This window comes from Marmota flaviventris, chromosome 12 (assembly GCF_047511675.1).
Source record: "Marmota flaviventris isolate mMarFla1 chromosome 12, mMarFla1.hap1, whole genome shotgun sequence".
Taxonomy (NCBI): Eukaryota; Metazoa; Chordata; class Mammalia; order Rodentia; family Sciuridae; genus Marmota; species Marmota flaviventris.
The window spans coordinates 98,223,689-98,247,893 of NC_092509.1; the positions used below are offsets into that span (position 1 = coordinate 98,223,689).

General features: G+C 35.3%; 1 protein-coding gene across 7 annotated transcripts in view; it reads left to right on the forward strand.

The window, feature by feature from the left end:
* Positions 1-24,205, forward strand: part of Abl2 (ABL proto-oncogene 2, non-receptor tyrosine kinase) — a 102,061-nt gene that overhangs the window by 63,358 nt on the left and 14,498 nt on the right. For 2 of the 7 annotated variants that reach the window (XM_027935020.2, XM_027935022.2), the window contains exons 1-9: positions 5,729-5,840; positions 11,016-11,078; positions 12,217-12,387; positions 15,660-15,955; positions 19,146-19,418; positions 20,486-20,570; positions 21,671-21,848; positions 22,455-22,639; positions 23,880-24,032. In XM_027935020.2, the coding sequence (XP_027790821.1) occupies positions 5,729-5,840; positions 11,016-11,078; positions 12,217-12,387; positions 15,660-15,955; positions 19,146-19,418; positions 20,486-20,570; positions 21,671-21,848; positions 22,455-22,639; positions 23,880-24,032 (1,516 nt within the window). Of the gene's footprint in view, positions 1-5,728; positions 5,841-11,015; positions 11,079-12,216; positions 12,388-15,659; positions 15,956-19,145; positions 19,419-20,485; positions 20,571-21,670; positions 21,849-22,454; positions 22,640-23,879; positions 24,033-24,205 lie in introns of those variants that run through there. The other 5 variants (XM_027935019.2, XM_027935021.2, XM_071600271.1 and 2 more) reach the window with 3 other exon arrangements.

Below are 24,205 nucleotides of genomic sequence, written 5' to 3' on the forward strand. Positions count from 1 at the left end.
TCTGAGAAATTGCCAAATTATTTTCCAAGGTAGTGGTACCATTTTGCATTTCGCCTATCAATGTATGAAGGTTTTGTCTAACCATCCTAGGTTAGCATTTGGTATTATAATATTTTTGTTAGTCACTGTAATAGATATGTAGTAGTATCTTTTTGCAGCTTTAATTTGCATTCTTAAGTGTCTGTGATATTGAACATTTTATTTATCATTCCTATATCCTCTTGGCTGAAGGAAGGAGTAAGGTTTGCTTGCCTGTTCCCTTGGTGCTTTCTCTGGGTAACTGAGTTTATAGTTGATTTTTAACCCATTTTAAAATTGAGTTATTTCCATATTTTTAAGTTTGAGGTTTCTTTACATGTTCTGAATGTGTGTCCTTAGATATATAATTTGCAAATATTTTTTATCAGGTTATAGCTTTTCTTTTTATTCTCTTAACAAAGTCTTAGAATATATACCTTTCTAAAAACAGCTTTGTTGAGTTATAGTTTACATTCCATAAAATTCATCTGTCTTAAAATGTGTACAATTCAATAATTTTAAGTAAATGTACAGAATTGTGCAACCCTTACCACAGTCCTGTTTTAGAGTATCTCTTATCACCCAGTGGATCTCTTGTACTAGTTGGTCTGTGTTCCTGTCTCTAGTCCCAGGTAACAATAATGTGCTTTCTGGACATTTCATATGAATGGAGTTCTGAAATATGTAGGCTTTAAAAATTGTTTTATGGAGATTTAGTACACATCATAAAATTTACCCATTTATACTATTAGAATTCAGTGGTTTTTATTAGTACATTAACAGAATTTTTCAACCCATCAGCACAATCTAATTTTTTTTTTTTAAGATCTTAGAAAAATTTTTTTCATCCCCTGAAAGAAACCTTGAAACTCTTAACAGTTATTCTGTGTTCCTCTCCTCACCTCTGCTCTAGGCTATCGTTATCTACTTTCTCTATGAATTTACCTATTCTAGATGTTTCACCTGAATGGAATCACAATACTCTGATTTCTCTTCAGATTGTATCTTTCACTAAACGGAACCACGTAGTATGTATTAGTTTTTGACTGACTTCTTTCATTTGGCATAAGGTTTTCAAGGCATGTCTATTTCGGCATGTATGAGTACTTCATTCCTATTTATTCCTGAATAGTTTTATATGTCCATTCATCAGTTGGTGAACACATGGGTTATTTCCACTTTGGGTCATTATGAATAATGCTGTGAATCGTAGTGTGCAAATTTTTGTGTGGATATATTTTCATCTTTAAAATTATTTTTGGTTATGCTAATGGCTATGATTTATTAAAGTGGAAGGAAATGCAGCAGAACCATCAAAAGGAAAAAGCACATGGAAAAATTCCAGAGCAAATCAGGCACCTCATCCTTTAATTTTTCTACTACCTGTATGATTATATTTTTCTTTCTTTATTTATTTTTTTAGTTATAGTTGGACATAATACCTTTATTTTATTCATTCCCCCCTTTTTTTTTAATGTGGTGTTGAGGATCGAACCCAGGGTCTCGCATATGTGAGGCAAGCGCTGTACAGTTGAGCCATAAACCCAGCCCTATATTTTTCTTTTTGACAGCCTTTCATTGGATTGTTACACATTCATTTTGACAATCTGTTATAAATGTGATTAGATCATTTATATGTGGTATAATATAATCCAAATTATTTTGGAATTTGGGTCCATAATATTTTAAAATATTTTTTTCTTAGTTGTAGATGGACACAATACCTTCAATTAATTTATGTTTATGTAGTGCTGAGGATTGAACCCAGTGGCTCACATGTGCTAGGAAAGTGCTTTACCACTGAGCTACAACCCCAGCCTCCAGGTCTATCATTTCTTGTTTGTTCTTCTCTGTCTTGAATTATTTGAACATTGTTATTTAGTGTTCCATTTTATTTATTTTATGTATGTTTGTATCTCTCGTTTGATTGTCCAGGGGTCCATATAGGGATTTCAATATATATGTTGAACTTTTTACATACTGCTTAGACTCAGTGTTTACCACTTCAAGTGAAGTATGGAAACCTTATCATCATATAGTTCTCTTTATTTTTTCATCTTTATGTTATAATTGTTACATGTTATATCTATTATATGTACATAAATTGAAGGGCCCATACAGATGGTACTACATACTTTATGTTTCTAGTCATCAAACATATTTTAAACAACCCAAGAGAATAGTGTATTTTGTTTGCCCAAATGTTGATCAGTTTTTGTAGTTGTTTATTCTTTTTTTAATATTTATTTTTTAGTTATAGGTGGGTACAATATCTTCATTTTATTTTTATGTAGTGCTGAGGATCGAACCCAGTGCCTCACACATAGTAGGCCAGTGCTCTACCTCTGAGCCACACCTCCTGCCCCTAGTTATTTATTCTTCGTGTTCCAAAATTTCCTTCTAGTATTCTTTCCCATTTTATCAGAAAAACCTTTGACAATTCCTTTAGAGCAAATCTTCTGGCAACAAGTTTTTGCTTTCAACTGAAAATGTGTTTATCTTATCTTCATTTTGGAAGGATAGTGTCTGTGGATATAGAATTTTGGGTTATGACAGAGTTTTTGTTTGTTTGTTTCAGAGCTGGGAGTTGAACCTAGGGCTTCAAGTAAATGCTGTAACATCAAGCTACCTCCCCAGTCTTTGTTTTTCTTAGCACTTAAGATTATGTGTTCTGCTTTCTAGGCTCCATGGTTTCAAATGAGAAATCTTAAGTGACTTGAATCATCATTCTATAAATCTGATTCTACACTTTTGTCTGACTGTTGTCTCCCTAAGTGATATCATCCAGGTCCGTAATTTTAAATACCATATAATGCTGATGACTGCAGCCCAGGATTATCTCTGACCTCCAGATTTATATATCACAGATCTTAGTTATCTCTCTCAAACTTACTTGTCCATGGAACTTGAGATATACTACTATTCTGAGTGAGTGACATGGCCATCTACCATGTACTTAAGCCTGAAACTTAGTAGCCAACAAACCACCCAACTACCCCCATGTATGTTGTATCTACATTATCTGCAAGTCCTGTGGATTTCCATCTGCAAGCCATATCTTTTATGTTCTTCAACGTTTGTCTCTGCTGTTACCATCCTGTTCCAAGCCAACATGATCCTTTTCTGCATATTTTTCTGTTTCTAATTTTTTAAAGATGGAAGTCAAACCATCTGATCTCCTTGCTTAAAACCATTCACTGGATTTCCTTTATACTTGGAATAGAAGCCTAAACCCTTAAGTATTTGATCTGGTCAACTCCTGACATCCATAGTAGTACTCTTTTCATTTTCTTTACATACCAGGTTCTTTCCTCTCTTAGGGTTTTGCATGTGCTTCATTCTCCCTGCCCTCCCTCCCCATCCATTCTTTGCTTGGATGCTTCTTTTGCTTCCAGCTTTAGTTTGTCACTTTATTTAAATAGTATAATTTCCTGCCTTAACCTGTTATTAACGAGATTTGCAAAAAATAACAATGCTGTTCTTATCTTTTAATTCTCTTCTGAAAGTTATTTTTTGATTTTTAAAAAATATTTATTTTTTAGTTGTAGTTGGACACAATATCTTTATTTTATTTCTTTTTATGTGATGCCGAGGATCAAACCCAGGGCCTCACACGTGCTAGGTGAGTGCTCTACCACTGAGCCACAATCCCAGCCCTGAAAGTCATTTTTTTATACCTTTATTTATTTATTTATTTTTATGTGGTGCTGAGGATTGAACCCAGTGCTTCACACATGCAAGGCAGGCTTTCTACCACTGAGCTACAACCCTAGCCCTGAAAGTTATTTATTAAACAAAATGTTTTATGTTAAATAATGGGTTTACTGTTGTTTTAGAATTAATAAATATGGTTAAAATTTCTCAGCTTTAATTTTAGCTATGGTAATGTGTAATGTAATATGTAATGACAAATTTTTTAACCCACATAAACCAGAGATCTTTGGAGATCTGTTGCATATTTTTAATTTTAGTTTTTATTATGGTAAGATATTCATAGCACAATTTACAATTTAACTACTTTTAGGTATACATAAATAAATTTACAATGTTGTACAACAATATTTGCAGAAGTAGGTTTTGAGAATGAGAAGAAAATTCCAGATGTTTCATATTAATGGAATTATACAATATTTGCCTTTTGTGTCTCTAATTTCACTTAGTTTGTTTTTAAAATCCATCTGTGTTGTATCACATATCAAAAGTCCATTCCTTATTAGAGTTGAATAATATTCCATTAAATGTATAGGATACATTTTGTTTATTCGTTTATCTCTTCTTTACTCTTAGTTACAATACAAGAGCAATTTAAATGTATTGATAACGTAAATAGCAAATAATTAAGTAGTAAATCATGTGGTTTAGAATCTACATATTTCACCATAGATTTTTTTATAATCCAGAGGAGAAAGTCAACCTGGTATTTGAAATCCTGAGTCATTATTTGAGGTTACCATTAGTCATTTAATTCTTGTTTTCTCCATGATATGGACAGTATTGGCTTTATCAAGATTAATTTCATTGAAAGCGTAAATTAGTTTATTTGTTGTTGTTGTTTGGTGCTAAGGAATGAACCCAGGGATGAGCCATGTCCAGACAAGGTCTCACTAAGTTGCTGAGAGGCTACCTTGAACTTGTGATCCTCCTGTCTCAGTCTCCAGAGTAGCTGGGATTACAGGCATGTGCCATCACACCTGGCAAGCTTTGTTTTTTTTTAAACTGTTAACAATTACCTACATATAATAATATTAAATTATAATTTATGTTTTACTTTATTGCTACTTCAGTCTGGCTGTCTATAATTTTACCTTATTATTTTTTATTGATCTAGAATAGTGCTGATGTATATAGTAAGTGCTTGATAGATATTAAATCAGTGAGTGTTCTCAGCTACACAGTTATAAACACCCTTGTAGTATTTTTGTAGATCATATCATTAAAGTCATCCCTTATTTATAGATTTTACTAGTTTTTTGTAAGACACTCTTATTTTCAAGTTCTTAAATTTTATTTAACTTTCTTCCTCTATTATTAACAAAGATTAGGCTTTGTTTTTGAAAGTTTTAACACTGAAAATTTTTCAATATAATCATGCTATTCTTTAACCTGTAATAAGCTATAGAGCCAAAAATGTTAGTGGAGGCAGTTATTTCCTGGCTTTGGGCTATGAATCAGATAGTAACTATTTCTTTGGTTTTGAAATTGTGGTTTCTTGAGCTAACTTGAGTGATGTAAAAGATGAGTCTTGTTAGGCGTTTCCTCTTTTAAAAATGTATTTAGTGTTTTATTATAAACAGATTTTCTCCAAGGAAACATTTCTCTGCAGTCTTACCTCATCACCCTTAGAAATGAAAACCTTCCTATATGAACTGATAACTTAGTTTATTACGAAGCTGTATGTTACTCACATGTGTGATGAAAATAGCCTTGTGTTTTTATTTTATACACACACACACATTTCTGCATTTAATATTCCCAGAACTTTCAGAAGTAACTCGATTCTGACTTAGTCTTGTGCTGATTACAAGACATTTTCCTTTAGGCTACCCTCCACCCATTTTGGGAGTTGTGAGTGTTTATCCTCTTATTGGTTAACTCTGGCCACTGAGTACATGAGTAAATGTCACATGCATGTGGTGTTGCCTGTCAGAGTGGAATTCTAAGACTTCCTCTTTACATAGAGCAGTTTAACTTTGTGCTTCTGACCAGCAGCATGGTCTTGGGGACAGTTCTGCTTCCACCTAATAGTTATGGCAGAGATCAGAACACATCACTTTGCTGCCTGTGCAGTGAGGCCTCAGGATCTGCTGTACGCAACTTGACAGGTATGGGTCAGAGTTGGTAGTTGGAGAAAGGGTGGATAACCACAAGAGTCAAGTGTGGAGATATTAAAAAATTAATCTTACCTGCTATTGTTATCATCCGCATGTTTTGTCAGTAAAGGTTTATGTTGCTTTTTTTCTTAGTATTTCATAGTGTAATGTTTATTGAATATTGAGTAGTTAGCAAATGAAAGAATATATAAATGATATTTTATGATACAAAGATGTATATATGTCTTGATGTGAAGAACTTAAGCTGTGTTAAAAACTGTTGAATACTTTATCCAACTTAGTTTTTAAAAGAGATTAAAATTCTTAGCTTGTAGAGAATACAGTCAGGTGAAATAGAATTCTGTGAAGAGAAAGGTTTTTAAAATACTTGAAACTACCTAAACTGAAAAATTTGTATTTTAATTTTTCCAGTTACTACCTGACAAATTTCTAATAAAACTGATAAAGAGTTATTGAATAACTAATTGTTGGAAGTGTTTTTATAAAATTAAGCATTAAGTTTCAGATTACTGGGGCTGGAGTTGTAGCTCAGTGGTAGGAGTGCTTGCCTGGCACATGTGAGGCACTGGGTTTGATCCTCAGCATCACATAAAAATAAATAAAAATAAAACAAAGGTATAAAAAAGTTTCGGATTTCTCTGTGAGTTTATTATTCTAGGTTTTAACTTGTTTAATCATGGTAATTTATTTTGAACAAGCTATTATTGCTGTTTTGCTTTATTTTTGTTGTATATTGCACATTTATCAATAGAAAAAAGTTAATAGGGCTGGGGTTGAGGCTCAGTGGCAGAACACTTGCACTGGGTTCGATCCTCAGCACCACATAAAAACAAACAAAATAAAGATAGTGTGTCCATCTACTAAAATAAAATTTAAAAAAAAATTAACAAAGCCCAGTGCAGTGGCACATACCTATAGCCCAGTGACTTGGGAGGCTGAGACAAGAGGACTAGAAGTTTGAGGCCAGTCTGGGCAGTTTATTAAAACCCTGTCTCACAAAAGAAAAAATTAAAAGGGCTGGGGATGTAACTCAGTTCTAGAGAGCCTCTGGGTTCAGTCCCAACATCCTAGTACTGAAGGAAAAAACAAGGAGCGTAGGGGATGGAGAAAGAAAGAAGTAACAAAATTCCTTTTTTAAAATTGTCATAAAATAGTTCTGCCACTTGGTTCCTTTACATACATAAGTAAAATTCAGTTTTCTAATGTTTTGTCTTAAGTCCATCATCTACCTCTATAGCAGTAATTAACTAGAAGATTAGTTCAGTTGCTATCTAACTTAGTATATAGCAGTCACTTCACATTGTTCAAAAATGAAACTTCGCAGCCTACACATCTCCATTGAGGCTTGCGCAGTACATCTGAATCATCCAGACATGTCTATCTTAACTGATGAGGAAAGTGCCACAGACTAGGCCCACTGACTTTACTTGCTTTGCCCACAGGCTTTTGTTTCATTTTGGTTTTGCATTAACCCTTAGCTGATTCTTCTCCATTTCTTTCTTTTAACACTGTGATTCAATACATGTTCATTCTCGTCCCCAGAAAAATGTTGAATTTCTTTTCTTTAAAAAAGTTATCTTTTTGTTTGGTACCAGTAGGTAGGATGGGATTTCAGTGGGATATCCTGTGTAGACTGGTTTGCAGGAAATTGACCCTCAGTTCTATGAGAACAGAAGAGTGAGTGGGAAGAAAGAAGAAAAGAAGGAAGGAAGATCTTTTGACTCAGCCAGAAGGACCGTAAAATCAGAGATGGGAAGAGGGGGTGGTAGGAAATGAAAAGGTTTGTTTTCCAAATGGTGGTTCTTTTAGTATTTTTGCCTAAAAAAAAATTATTTTTTATCCTATGTTTATTGATTTGTATATTTAAGAAATATGTAGTATTGTTTGACCTTTAGATATTTTAAAATTTATGTTACATTGTGTTGTGGGTCTTATCCTGTTTTCTCCTTTTGTCAGATAACTTCTTCTTTTGTTTTGTTTTTTTTAGTACTAGTAATTAAACCCAGGAACACTTCACCTCTGAGCTACATCTTTAGTCTTTTTTCTTTTTAGGAGACAGGGTCTTGCTAAATTGCTGAATCTGGCCTTGGACTTGAAATTCTCCTGCCTCAGTTTCCTGATTATAGACATGTGCCCCTGCACCTGGCTAAATAATATGGTTTTAAAGAAGCTAACTTTGCCTTTAAAAATCTTCCCTTGGCCTTGGAGTTCCTTCCCCGATAGATGAGTCACATGTTATGAACATGTCCTTGCACATTGACAGTCATCAGTACAGAATTCTTACTCATCCATTTTAAATGCTTATTTAATTTAAAGTCTGAAACCTTGCCTGACTCCAGAGTTTTGTTTTATATTTTGTCCTCTTATAGCATCCTCTGAGTATGGCAGTCTACATGATTTATTCTTTTTTGAAACCTCTTATATACAGGCACTGTTTGGCATTCACTGTTCAGTGAACAAAACAGAAAATTCCTGTCCTTCCTCATGAAACTTGTATTCTAGTAGGGGAAGTTAGATGATATGCATAAATATAATAATAAGTAAATTATATGTTTGGTAGTAAGAGCTGTGGAGAAAAATGTATCAAGAAAGGAAATGTGGAAGATCTGGAAGTGTTGTTAGGAATAGTTGCACTTTAAAATAGAGTAATCAGAAAATGCCATACTGGAAAGGGTAATATTTGAGTAAAATGTCATGGGGACAAGTGTTTAGGCAGAAGGAAAACCAGCACAAAGATCCTGAAGCAGGAGTGTGTCTGCCATGTTTAAATAATAGCAGGGAGGCCAGTGGTCAGAATGATATAAACTAAGGGGAGAGTAGTTAAGAGATGAACTGCACAAGACACAGAGTGAAGGACCTCATAGTCTCTTTAAGGATTTTGGTTTTTACTCTAAAATGGGGAGCCATTGAAAGAGTTTTAAACAGTATGGTTTATGCATTAAGAGATAACTGGTGTGTTGACAAACAATAGGAAGACAATATAGAAGCATGGAAATCAGTAGCTTCATGAAATAATCTAGGTGATAGATGATTATTGTAACAGGATGGTGGTAGTGGAGAGGGTGAGTGAGAGATGGATAGACTGGATATTTCTGAAGGGAGTGCCAATAGAAGTTCTGAGTGAATTGGATGTGGTATGTGTGAGCAAGAAAGAAGTCATGAATGATTACAACGTTTTTGGCCTTAGCACCTGAAAAGATGAAATTATCATCAGCTGAGATGGGAATTCTGTAGGAGAAACAGATTTGCGGTGGTGGTAGGGAGAATAGAGAGTCGTTTTGTATATTAAGTTGAACAGTGTTATTAGAGATTTCTAGTCTTATTCTGAAATCCAGCACAATATCTAGCATATAGTAAATGTTCACACAAGTTACTAGTTTTGTAAATCTTAAAACTTTTTTTGGGGGGGTGAGGTGCAAGGGTTGGCCTAGGCAAGTGCTGTACTACTGAGCTACATCCCCAGCCCTAATCTTAAACTTTAATATGCTGGGTTTCACAAAGTTAGGTATAAATGTATAGCATTTGCTGTTTTTGTCCTAATAGGATTTAAGTTGGCTACAATGTCTGCTTAATACTACAGTATCTTTAACCTTGTCATTGATGACAGAAAAGTTCTCCAGGGGTGAGATTTTTATATAATTTCAAACAGGCAGCTTCTATCTAAAAAGAATGAAGTGTATTTGAAACTGTACTTTGATAATTATTAGACAATAATAATTACAAAACATTGTAATGTGTTATCACATTATTTCTGACAAAATCATTTATCAGTATGGATCTTGGGGTATTTAGTGTGGCCCTAATAAATTGATAAAAGTGAATATTTACTATGTTTTTTTTTTTTGGACAATGCTTTTGATTTTAATGAAGGACTGGCATTTGTGATCCAGTGGAACGTCTGCTAGAGCAAGTAATTTTTTCATTAAAATAAAAATATAGTACATGTGACCACTTCAAAGAATGTTTCTTATGATATGTTGTTGTTGTTTATTTGGTAATCCTAAATTAGTTATCTTATATATAATTTAACTGTTTCATTCATTGTAAGTTTGTTTAAACAGGGAGCAAGTATTTGCTTTAAATTGACTTTTTGGGACACCTGAACATACCTTTTTTTTTTTTTTTTAATTTTTTAATATTTATTTTTTAGTTTTCGGCGGACACGACATCTTTGTATGTGGTGCTGAGGATCGAACCCGGGCCGCACGCATGCCAGGCGAGCGTGCTACCGCTTGAGCCACATCCCCAGCCCCTGAACATACCTTTTAAGTCTATCATAATACTTTTTTTTTTTTTTTTTTTTAAAGAGAGTGAGAGACAGGGAGAGAGAATTTTTTTAATATTTATTCTTTAGTTTTCGGCGGACACAACATCTTTGTGGTGCTGAGGATCGAACCCAGGCTGCACGCAACCCAGGCGAGCGCGCTACCTCTTGAGCCACATCCCCAGCCCATATCATAATACTTTTAATACAAAACAAAATTGAACTCTAGAAATTCAGACATTTCTTTCTTTTCAGAGAAGAAATGAATGTGATGAAGTGAAACTATGCCACTCTTTAGATAATTACAGATCCGGCCTGCAGTAGGAATTTCTGTCAATATCATGTAGATAGTTATGAAACATTGTTTAGTGTGATTTTAAGATTAAAATTCATTTCTTTCCTGTCATATATTTTTGTGTAAGTTAGCAATTCATTCAGCTAATAGTTACTGAATACATATTATGAAAACTAGACAGGAAGAAGATTCAGTTCTTATCCTTAAGGAGTCTCCATTGTAAAGTGTGGGAAATAGACATAGATGGAGGTGATTGATGGGACAGATGTCAGGTTTTGAAAGCATAGAGAGGTGTGTGGTTTCCTAGGGAAAGTTATAGATAACTTAAGTGTGGTAAGATGAGAAGTCAGCTAGTCAGAAGAAAGTAGAATGAGAACCCATTCTAGGTATACAGGACTCAACAAAGACCAAGAGGTGGGAAGTAGAGTGGCATATGTTAAATGTGAGGTGTGGAGTGGGGAGAGACAAAGTTGGAGAAGTAGATCTCAACCATCTACTAATTGTGAAAGGTCTCAAAGGCCATGCATGATAAGGAGACTTCAGCTTGATGGTGAACTCTTGAAGTGGCTTAAGAAGAGTGATGTGGTCAAATTTTTGTCTTAACTAGATCACTTTGCCAGCTGTGTGGAGGATGGATTTGAGGGAGACATGACTGGAGGCAATAGTCCAGGTGAGATGTTGGGGATCTGAAACGAGGTCTTGGAAGTAGAGATGGAAAGAAGAATGGATTTGAAACAAAATAAAACCACAGATTTAAAGGTTTTTCCCTTCAAATATGTTAAAAAATAAATTTAAATTAAAAGTCAGGAGAGACTTAATACAAAAATGTTGTTCTATGACAGACAATTGGATGGTTTGCAGACAGCCACTAAAATCAGTCCCAGAAATCTAGAAAATTTTGGAAGAACAATTATTTTTTGCATAGCCAATCTGGGCTTTGTGAGACAGGTGATCTTTCAGACAATATAGGTATCACCTGTCTATGTGTATGAATAAATTAGGAACTATAAAGCCTTGAGGAAGAAACCGGTCTTACTAGGCTTCAACCACTGCACATGTTAGAAACTCAATAAATATTCACTGATTAAATTATCAATATTTTTCAGATATATGCTCAGGAAAAGAAATTAGAGGGTTTCTTAAGTCATTAAAACCATGAACAGTTACAAACTGTTCTTACCTAAAAAGATTGCTTGAAATGTCAAGAATACTTTGTATTGAACCAAAACATGTTCCTTTCATTTTGCAGAAATTTGGGACTATTTTGCTGAAAGCATTATTTCTGTAATTTTTATACATAATGGAAGGTCTGGATTTATTCAATACTTCTATATTTCTGAAATATTTCTTTTTCCTATAGTTTGATTTCTTTGGAAAGAGTAATGGAAGAAGTGTAGTTTAGAATTTATAAAACATAACTATTCTTTATTTAAAGCCATCACCACAACAAAATATGCTGTGTGTTTTTTAAAGGTAGGAGCCTCTTCTTTCTGAGCTTTCTTTTTTACATTTTAAGAAAACTATGCCATATCTGATTTTGGTGCATGCATATAAATCAGAGCTAAACTCTCATTTTGTGGTCCTTTCTCTATCTTGTTACCATTTCAAGAAGTAATTCTATGTCTAATGCTCAGGAGACACAGTGCCTAATTGCTCATCTTCATGACTCCATTAATTGTACAGTTCTGTCTCTCTTTGGAGTTGTCAGTATAGGCCAGCAAGTGAAATAATGTGTATGTACTGAATTCAAATGAATTTTCAGCTGTTGGAACTCATTGTAAATTCTTTTCCCTTTTTGTGTCTTTCAGAAGCTTTGCACCGCCCTTATGGTTGTGATGTTGAATCCCAGGCACTGAACGAAGCTATCAGGTGGAGTTCCAAGGAGAACTTGCTTGGAGCCACTGAGAGTGACCCTAATCTCTTTGTTGCACTTTATGATTTTGTAGCGAGTGGTGATAACACACTCAGCATCACTAAAGGTGAGGCTTCTATGTAACATCCAGTTTCTATTAGTGGTTAAGAAATAAAGGAGACTGTCTGGCTTCTGCCACTGACTATAATTAGTTTGCTGATTTGGGCCCAGATACTTTTGGTTTGTTCCCTTTTTTAGCTGTGTAAGAGTTCTGCCCTATAAAGTGTAACTCTATTTTTTAGGGTTTATTAAGGATAAAACCGAATTAAAGCACCTTAGGAATTCTCAGAAATCTGTACTGTATATGTTATGTACGTAATATATAAGTATACATATATGTATGTGCACGTATATATTAAAATCTAAGTTTGTTCTTGCCTCTTGAATCTATAAAGGCTCCCACTGGGGAAAATGTATTTCAGGATAATTTTTAACTAAATAAAATTGGAACTTAAATGATTATTTGTCAAACAGATGCCTCTTCGTTACAAGTTTCAGAATGGAGAATTAAATGGGAGTGGTCATTCCAAGAAGGCAGCCTGTCCCCACTCAAGGAAGGTCACCCATCTGTAAGGAAGGCAGCCCTTCCCCATTTGAGGAATGCTACCCTTATATTTCTTGTCAGTATTTTCCAAGATAGCGCAGTCACCAAGGGAACATCGATATAGAAAGTCTCAGATACCAGTTAGAGCAACTGCTAGTCTACTGCTTATGTAAAAATTTTAAAGACATTAATTCTTAACATCTAATCCCATTCATCAGAAGCAGAAATCCTTAAAACTGAGTTTCTCAAACTGAGGTATAGGTATGTCCCAGAGTGGGTATGATTGTATATTAGCACATTTCAGGAATTTTCAGAGGCACAGTAAATGTAAAAGTGCATTCTTTCCTGGCATCAACTTAAAAGATTTTGGGTAGTTTTAGGAGCAGGTTGGTGACAATATGGATATGTGTGTGGAGGTTGTATTTATGTGTTGAAGGAAAATATTACATAAAGTTTGGGGATAAAATAAAGGACGTCAAAGAAATATTCTGCTGTCCAATAGTCTCTTGGGCAACATTGCACTCTATTTTACCTCTTCCAGTACTTCAGTGGAGAAATTTGCAAAGCAGTGACTTAATACATTCTTTCCTTCGTATAATTTTCTTGTCAGTATTTTCCAAGATAGCGCAGTCACCAAGGGAACATCGATATAGAAAGTCTTCATTTCTCATTTACGAGTTAGAGAAGCTGCTAGTCTACTGCTTAAGGACTAGGATTCCCTTTATCTATGGCCAAGAGTAGTTTCTCTTAAAATCCATGAAATGTCAGATTTTTCTTATCTTTCTTTCCCTTGTATTTTGGTATTGGGGATTAAACCCAGGGGTGCTCTGCCACTGAGCTACATCCCCAGTCCTTTTTATTTTTTATTTTGAGGCATGGTATTGCTAAGTTGCCCAGGCTGCCCTGCAATTTGGGATCCTCTGCTTCAGCCTCCCATGTAGATGGGATTACAGGTGTGTGCCTGGCTAGTTCCTTCTTCTTTGAAGGTGATACTTTGCTTACAGTAAAAAGAAGAATTCTGCTGAACTCAGTGCCTGCCTATAGCCCAGCTACTCAGTGACACTGAGATAAGATGATCATTTGAGCCCCAGACCTTGAGACTAGCCCAAGCAACAGGCAAGACTCTGTCTCAAGAAAGGAAAGAAAAGAAAGTTCTTTTTAGAATTTCTCTGCCAATAGGCCCAGTTTTTATGGTAGTCAAAATTTCTAGAGTTGAAAATTCTCCTAACTGCCAAAAAGAAAACAAACAAACAAACCTGTCATGTTTGTATCCTAATTATGATGGTCTGTAATTACCAGTTCTATTTAAGGAAGGGGCAATATGAAAATACACAAAACTTGGTCTTCTAGTTCTGTGGACTAATATAGAAAAGCAGCAGGGCAACAAGTTTTCCTATAAGTACAGAAATATAGTTGGCTAGTATTCATCTGTGCACTCGTGCATGTCCACTGCCACAAAAGTCACACTTTTGTCTGTGTACATTGTATGTATATTATATACCCATGCGTGTGTATACATGTGCTTTTGTGTTTTTCTTCCCATATAGGTGTTTCAGGTAAGATAGTAGGGGCTACAAAGTTATGCTATGGTAAAAGTTTCTGGAGGTCACTGGGAAAAGATAGATGGCTACCAGAGTAATTATTTTGAATTTTTCTTCAATAGCCTTTGACTGGAAACTTCTGGGCCATGAGACTGATTTGGCATCCTTCTGATTTTTGACCCTCAGAAAGTAGGAGTGAACTCTGTATAGAAAGCCTTGCATCTGTTAGAGATAAGAGTCTAAGGCACTACAAGAATTCATTAGATTAACTTTTATGCATTACTAAATACCTGTACATAAATAGAGTTATATATTAGTAATACTTACACATTACCTAAATAATAATGGTATCTTTTTTACCTTCCCTGTTTTGCCAAAGACACTTCTAATCTATACCTGAAAATATAGGGACAAAATGTACATTAAAATCTTAAGTTTATGATGGTGTATTAAGAATTGTAATGCAAAAATTAAAAAAAATCTAAGTTTTATGTTACAACTTTACTAGAGAAATCAAGAACATGGAAATAGGTGGCAAAGATTCACTAAGTGACTTAGAGTTTGGGTTCCATCTTCAAAGTCATCTTCCTTTTCCATACACTAATTTTAGAGGAAAAGATAGGGGATTCATTCTTTGTGGAGAGTAGGAGGGAAACCGTAGCTATATTGGGAAAGTATACCATCCTGGAAGTAGCTGTGCTTTGGGAGTCCTCTCTGCCTTCTCCTGCTCTCCTAGTTTTCTTAGAGAAAACATTGCTGAAAACTCTTTGTTCTTGTGGGTTTTTTTTGTTTGTTTGTTTATATCCGTAGTTTTGTTGCCTTGGTACCAAATGATATTTAGAAGCAACTTGGTATTTCACATCTTACCTCTAATTCTTGATTATCATTATCATAGTAAGCTATTTTGAGGGAAAGTGAATTTTATTTTTCTTGCACTATCATTTTCTAGCCAGTTGAGTAACTGTTCTGTCTTTTTTGTTTCTTAGCACCATAGAGGTCCTTGGGAATATTTTTAAGGGGTTATATAAACTTTTAAAATTTTGTAATAAATGCCAGAAAATAATTTCTGTTCTTATAGTTCAAGCTACAAATCAGAGATCAATCAGGACATGGCCAGCTTTTGTTATTTACAAAACATCTTGCCATCAAAGTTCTTATTTTCTTTTTAAGTGAGTTTCAAGTTTGACAATACACTGCATTGGTTTGAAATAAAGTCTTCTCTTTTCTTTTGTTCTGTGATTACTTCACGGTTAGGTGAAAAGCTACGAGTTCTTGGTTATAACCAGAATGGCGAGTGGAGTGAAGTTCGTTCTAAGAATGGACAGGGTTGGGTGCCAAGCAACTATATCACCCCAGTAAATAGCCTGGAAAAACATTCCTGGTACCATGGGCCTGTATCACGCAGTGCAGCCGAGTATCTACTCAGCAGTCTAATCAATGGCAGTTTCCTGGTGCGAGAAAGTGAGAGCAGCCCTGGGCAGCTGTCCATCTCGCTCAGGTATGAGGGGCGTGTGTATCACTACAGGATCAATACCACCACAGATGGCAAGGTAAGACTTGCCAGTAACCACTGCTACTTGTGGACTGGCTGCTCTGTACAAAGAGTACTCTCACTGACTAAAGTGGAATATAGTTTTTTTTTTTTTGTCTCACATGAAATAAGATATTTGCTGAATTTGTGAGTTTTAAGATATTTGGCATGTTAGAGCTTGCTCTTTTCAAAACAATAAAGTAATATAAAGTAAAAAGAGGACTATATTAATAGTTTAAAGATGAGTTACATGCGAAGGTAAAGAATGAAGGGAACTGCTATCTAAGCTGTTCTAATCATCAACACAAAAATATACACCCAGTATATTGACAAAGAATTTATATTAACCCTGTTTCATGGAAAATAAAAATGATCTCTAGAAAGTTCATGGAGTATGAGTTAAGACTTTTGAGACTGGCGTTGATCATTAAATGTATGTTTGTATGTTGATATAAATAGATCATTTTAGTCATTTAGTAGTTTTTATGTTGGGAAGATCACAAATTAGAATGAACTTATTTATTTATTTGTATTTGGTGGGGGGGGTACTGGGAATTGAACCCAGAGGCTTTAACCATGAGCCACCCTCCCAAGCCCTTTTTTTTTTTTTTTTTTTTTTTTTTTAATCTTTTGAGACCGGTCTCACTAAGTTACTTAGGGCCTTGCTAAGTTACTAAGGCTGGCTTTGAACCAGGGACAGTTGCTGGGATTACAGGTCTGCACCACCATGTCTGGCCAGAATGAATGTATTTAGAATGGAATTATTATATTTTATAAATTAGGAAGTCTGAGAGCTTGTGTCAGTTCTTCTGTTGAAAATTTAGATCAAACCCTTTTTTCCATTTTTTTCCCTGTGTGATATGCATAACAGGGAAAAAGCATGGGCTTTAGACCAAGCATTCCTGTTTGCCTGTAATTTCAGATACTTGGGAGACTGAGGTAGACACAAGTTCAAGGCCAACCTTGTCAACTTAGTGAGACCTTGTCTCAAAATAAAAAATAAGGGGCTGAGGATGTGGCTCAAGCGGTAGCGCGCTCGCCTGGCATGCGTGCAGCCTGGGTTCAATCCTCAGCACCACATACAAAGAAAGATGTTGTATCTGCCGAAAATTAAAAAATAAATATTGAAAAATTCTTATTCTTTCTCTCTCTCTCTCTCTCTCTTTAAAAAAATTAAATAAAAATAAACAAAGGGCTGGGATTGTAGCTCAATGGTAGTGTTCCCTGAGAGGGAAAAATGTCCCACATTATAGGGTTGTTGTAAAGATTAAATAAAATAATTTATGTAAAATATAATAGCTGGTACAAAATAAGAAATAAATAAATTACTAGTTCGCTTTCTCTTTTTGCCCCACCATACAGACGTAGTATGTTGTATCATGGCCCAAGCAAATAGAATCAGTTGTCTAACAACAGTAGAATGGATTAACAAATTGTGGTGCGTTCATAAAATGAAATGTTTTTTAACAACAAAAATGAACATAAAGTTCTATACCCAACACCATGTGGAAATCTATGGCTTACAGCTGCCTGCTTTTATAAGTAAAATTTTATTGAAATGCACCCACATCCATTTATATATGTATTCATACATGTATTCATCTGTAGCTACTTTATGTTACTAGGCAGAGCTGAATAGTTGTGTCAAGAGACCCTATGGCCAAAAGCCTAAAATATTTATTTTTTACCTCTTTACAGAAAAGTTCTCTGGCCCCTGCTACAAAAAGTCTCATACACATGAAGCTGATTGAAAGGGATTAGTGATTGCCTGGGGGTTGGGATGTGGGGAAAGTGGGAATAATTACTGATAGGCCTTGAACAGGGGGTGATTAAAAATATTCTGGGGTTGTGAAGGTTGGGCAGTTTTAAAATACACTAAAAACTACTGGATTATATACTTTAAAATGGTGAATTTTATGCTATCTTACAACATAAACGTTGAATGAAAGAAAGCAGACACCAGACATACTGTATATTCATTTGTATACTGTTCAGTCAAAGCTATCTAAGATGTTTGAAGTCAGCTAGTGGTTACCTTTGCAGGACTAAGTAGATAGAGGGAGGATTCAGGAATGCTTATGATGTTAAAATTTTTGGTGTGGGTGATATTTTCATGAATGAGTTTATTTTATAAAAATCACCGATTCTCTATTTTTGATATACTTTTCTGTATGTAATCAAGTAAAAGTTTCTTTTTAAAAAGTAAGCTCCCATGGTAGATAAAGCCAAAGGCTGCATTACTTTACATTTCTTATTGCTTATCACAAATAAACAACTGTTTTGTTAATAACCCTGAAACCCAAATGTAGCATGTGTGAGCTTTCTTGTGCACTCTCTCTCTCTCTCCCTTTCTCTTTTTTAAAACAGCTTAGGCATTCAAGAAAACACATTGTAGCCTATATTCCCATTGGCTCAGGAGGTTGGGTCAGGCAGATCACAAGTTCAAGGCCAGCCTCAGAAGTTAGCAGGGTCCCTTAGGGGACCATTAGTAATTATTCCCACTTTCCCCCCATTTAGTGAGACTCTGTCTCAACATAAAAAATAAATGGCTGGGGACGTAGCTCAGTGGGGGCCTCGGGTTCAACCTCCAATACCAAACAAAACAAAACAAAAAACCCTTACATGTTGTAATTAAAAATGCTTAAGATAATTAAATAAGAATCATAATGCCTTCCTCACCCCCCTCCAATCTAAATCAGTGGTTATCAATTTATGTTCTCTGTAAGATTTGGGGGTAATATTTCATTAACTTTGACAGGAGACCAACCCCTGCTTATCTACTTTAATCAGAACATCTCTCTTTTTACCCACCTTATATATTTGGATTCTATAACATTATTGTTTAGAAAGACCAGTGAGCTTGATGATCCAGAGAGACATGTTGGAATTCTCTTTCAACTTTAAAAATAGGGGTTGATTTAAACATTAAACTGAAGTTCTGTTGTTGCCCCTGGCCATCAGCATTTAATGCAGTTTACCTCAATTAAGATGTAAGGGGGGTGCCTGGGATTATGGCTCAGTGGTAGAGTGCTTGCCTACCATGGTGAGGCACTTCACTGGCTTTGATCCTCGGCACCACATAAAAATGAATTTAAATAAAAGTGTTGTGTCCATCTACAACTAATATATATATCTTCCATCTTCATACCTTAAGGCTTTTTAAAAAATCCTAATGTCTTTCAAGTTGTTTATTTCTTCTTTTTCACCAGGTGTATGTGACTGCTGAGAGCCGCTTTAGCACTTTGGCAGAGCTTGTTCACCATCATTCCACAGTGGCTGATGGGCTGGTGACAACATTACACTACCCAGCACCCAAGTGTAATAAGCCAACAGTCTATGGTGTATCCCCCATCCATGACAAGTGGGAAATGGAACGAACAGATATTACCATGAAGCACAAACTTGGGGGCGGTCAGTATGGAGAGGTTTATGTTGGTGTCTGGAAAAAATATAGCCTTACAGTTGCTGTGAAAACACTGAAGGTGGGTTGCTGAGAATTACAGTTTTCAGGCATCTTTTTGCCTGTGTGCTGAATCACTTGGAAGTACCAGTGTGCTCTTTTTTAACTTTGGAACACTTTCCACCCACTGGTGCCAAACACATCAGCAAATCGTGATGATTAACCCTAGTGCCATTGCTGATAACACAGGGCAGATTATTCACTGCAATGCAGTGAAACCCACATGTGGGAAAGGTTTGTTTCTGGAGAATGTTGATGTAGATCTTGGTGGGAGTTGAAAAGCAAATTATAAGTTACAAAAACAAAACAAGCTGTTTTGCTTCCTGTCAAAGACCCCTACTGGACAGAATTCTTCATGCATTGTCTATGAATCATGGGTCTTTCTTATTCTGTTCTATATCTCCCTGCCTCTTGCTCCTCCCATCTCCATGCAATTACATAGTTTTTTCTTGTTCTTAAATTTGCAGAAATCTTTTTCCTGATACTACTCTCTCTTGTTTAAGCATCCCAGGATCAGATTACAGGGTCATCACTCATGTAATTTACTGATCTTATCCCAGAATCTCAGTGACTCTGGGAAATCACTCATACAGGTTACTTTCCAACAATGAGTAGTCATCAGTTCTGTTTATTAAGCATATTTTGAGTGTGAGACAATATGTGAGGCTTTGCAAATATGCATTGCTCCTTAAGTGTGTGATTTAATTAGAAGATAAACAGGTAAACAGCTGATTGCTCTTATCTTTTCATTGAAATTCCAAGGTATCTAAAGAAGTAAAGAATTTCTAATCTAAGTCTCCTGTGTTTTAATTGATGTAGGATGTGCTATTGAATTTTGCTCACCCTCCTAATTTTTATTCCAGTTTCTAATATTGGATAAATTCAGGAACTTCTGTTGAACATATTAAGTTGTAAGGAAAAAAATATTTTGGTTGTAATAAAATTTCTTAAAGTGAAATGCTAAAATATTCAAGGGACACTCCCTTTTACTTTTAAAACTAAAGCCATAGAATTATTAGTTGATTCAAATGATTAAGATAAGGATCTATCTCTTTGTTTTTTTTCTATCTTACCTTCCCTGTTTTCCAGGAAGATACCATGGAGGTTGAAGAATTCCTAAAAGAAGCTGCAGTGATGAAGGAAATCAAGCATCCTAATCTGGTGCAACTATTAGGTAAATAAACCTGAACCATTAGTTTTCATAAAGATGCTTGCCCCCAGCCCCTGTTGTCTTCTAATCATTCTTTGGAATCATTGTGATAAAAACTCCCAATGAGAATCCATTTCAGAAAATGGTTTTCATGGCCTGGGGGTATGGCTCAGTAGTAGAGTACTTGCTTGGCATGCATTTGGCCCTAGGTTCAAACTCCAGCACACCCCCCCCCAAAAAAAAAAAAAAGTTATTTTGAACAGTAGGGGTTGGGTTGAAAACAAACAACAGGGCAGGGCTGGGATATAGCTGACAATAGAGTGCTTGCTTAGCACATATGAGGCCCTGGATTAAAGACCCAGCAGTACCAAAAATAAAAAAAACAGTGGCCTAGGTTCATTTCTGTGTAGGAAACTGCCAAGCATAAATGATGGCTGCCTCATTCAAAATTCAGAAGCATTCAAAATGGTACTAAGTCAAAAACTTATCACAATAATTTCACAAAATAAGGAAACTTTTACAGTAAAAAAAGAAACAGATTAGAAAATTGTTACCACACCCATCACTTTACCCAAGCAGGAAATGCTATACTGTGATAGATTGATTTCACCCATTCAGATCACAGAGAATCTTTTGACTAAACCCTTATTTTCTCTCTATAAAGTTGGGCCAGTTTCTGTGGATGTTCAAATAGAATCAAACTCTCTGAAAGAAAATAATTTCTTGTTGGCTCTTCATGAGGAATCTGCTATGTGAAAATTCTTGACCATGGAAACAATTAAAATCTTTTTACAAACTATTATTACTTCTAGATAAGCATTATTAGAATGTAGTTGAGTGGGAGAATCATAGGCATGTTCAGAACTCTAGAAAATGTGGTCATCTTTTCCCATTGCGGAATTAACACAAGTACCTCTTTTACACAAAGGCAAATGAGTTTCCAGAGAATAATATAAATGGAAGCAAAGACTTCCTTATCAACCAACTTCTTAATTATGTTAATTTCACAGAACGTGGTAAAAATTAGCCAAACCAGACAAAGAATTGTTGAAATATTCTTGGCCATAATGACTTGGATTATTGGAATGTATACTAATAAAACAACCTCTGTCTTCATCTATCAGGTGTGTGTACTTTGGAGCCACCATTTTATATTGTGACTGAATACATGCCATATGGAAATCTGCTTGATTATCTCAGAGAATGCAACCGAGAGGAGGTGACTGCAGTTGTACTGCTTTACATGGCCACTCAGATCTCTTCTGCAATGGAGTATTTAGAGAAGAAGAATTTTATCCATAGGTGTGTGAAACCTGTTATTGCCTTCTTGCTTGATATGAAGATGAAGAAAAGAAAACCTTCCCAGAAATTTTCAGATAATTAAAGAAAGTAATTATCTCTATCACAGGGCCCATTAAATGTAATTTCTAGCTTGTAAACTTATTGTGCTCTGATTAAAAGTACTAATGAGAGACCTTTGTTATTCTCAACATGTACTAGTTCCTATTTTTCCCAGCACTGTATCCAAGGTCCTTTTGCTCCATCTAGTGGCTGAATTTTTAAAAAAAATAGCATCTGTCTATGGAAGTATTTTGTTAATTTTTATGTGGTGCTGAGGATAAAGCCTCCTAAGCATCTCTTACTTACTTTTGAAACCTGACCTAATACTTATAAACCCATTTTATACAACCTGCTCTATCCTAGCATCATATAACTGCTTCTTGATGACTGTTCTATAAGTGTTACAAATTTAGTGCCTTTTGTCTTTGTTAGTGATTATCATAAAATAACTACCATGATTGTTAGTTATCAACTCTTAGAGCACAAAGAAGCAAGAATAGAAGATTTATGACCATTTTTCTCACCATATGAGTAGGATCACATTAGAATTTATTCTCTTTCCCACAGAGATCTTGCAGCACGTAATTGCCTAGTGGGAGAAAACCATGTGGTAAAAGTGGCTGACTTTGGCTTAAGTAGACTGATGACTGGAGATACCTATACTGCTCATGCTGGAGCCAAATTTCCTATTAAATGGACAGCACCAGAGAGTCTTGCCTACAATACTTTCTCAATTAAATCAGATGTCTGGGGTAAGGTTGGAAGAGAGATTTTCCTTTGTGTCATTTTATTTTCTTTATAAATCCTTTTAATTCTTTTGAGTTTCTCTTTTATATGACGTTTAAAAAGTCAATCAAAAAAGGGCGCTGACCCTGGGCCTGGTATCTCATGTCTGTACTCCAGGAGGCAGAGGCATAAAGATTTGAGACCAGGAGTTTAAGAACAGCCTGGATAACATAACAGGACCCTATGTCCAAAAAAAAGCTCTAGACCTTCAAAGAAGTCACAGTCTACAGCTCATATTGCATTGGAGTGCTAATGATCCATTCTTTGTAAAGCTCCCTGCTTTTCACATAGGTTTTATTGCTCATTTCCGGAGCATGTGACACAGAACACTCTTTTCAAGGAAGGCATGAGGAGGTTACATCTAGTATTTGTCCTTCTAATAGATCTTGTTTCTAATACCCTGAGAGCAGAAGGACTTATTAGATAGAGTCTACCTAGTAGGCTGAGCAAGTCTGAAAATGTAGATTGTGGGTAGGCAGAAATTGTTGTAGGATTCTAAGTCACTTCTTTCCAGAAAGCTCCAACTCAGAGATAATCAAATTGTGATATAATCAAGCAAATTCTTTTTTTTTCTACTGTTAATTTTACCTGATTTTAAATGAATCTATTTTTCATTACTTTTCTGATTATTAGCCAACTTTAAAAATCATGTAATTCATTAAATAGATCAGAGACTGTTCTAAGAATAGTTAGATTATGTCACAGGCTTTATATCATCTTAGTTTGTTATACCTTAGTGTAATAAAGAAAAACCTAAATAAAAATTGTGAATTTTAGAATTGTCCTGAGATTTTTTTTGGGCAGCATTTCTGTGGCAGATACCTTAGACAAATAAATCATGCTCTAAAAATTGGCAAAAGGGTATATTAATGTTGCTGTGTGATTATGAACCAAAAAAAATTGGGTAGCGGGGTACACTTTTTTTTTTTTCTTTTGGTACTAGCACTTTACCACTGAGCTACATTCGCATTCTTTTTTAATTTTTAATTTTGAGATAGAGAGGCCCTAAGCAACTTAGCAAGACCCTAAGTTCCTGAGACTGACCTTGAACTTGAAGTCATCCTGCCTCAGCCTCCCAAGTCACTGGGATTACAGGTGTATATCACCGTGCCTGACTGTGAATCAAAAGAGACGTTACCTAATGATAGAAAATAAACAATAAGACAAAACACTAAGCTTTCCCCCCCCCCCTTATTCCTTATGCAGCTTTTGGGGTACTATTATGGGAAATCGCTACATATGGAATGTCACCATACCCAGGTATTGACCTGTCTCAAGTGTATGATCTACTGGAAAAAGGATATCGAATGGAACAACCTGAGGGATGCCCTCCTAAAGTTTATGAACTTATGAGGGCATGTGAGTATTTGTGCATATTTTAATTTTGAAATGCCAACAAGTTGGGATGGTTAACAAAATTGGAAATATTCCTTTCAGTATTAGATTGAATCTAGCTTCATGGCATTTAAAAAGTTTGTCATTTATCAGCTAGCTGAAATAGGATAGGCTCTACCAGTGAGTCCTACTGGAAT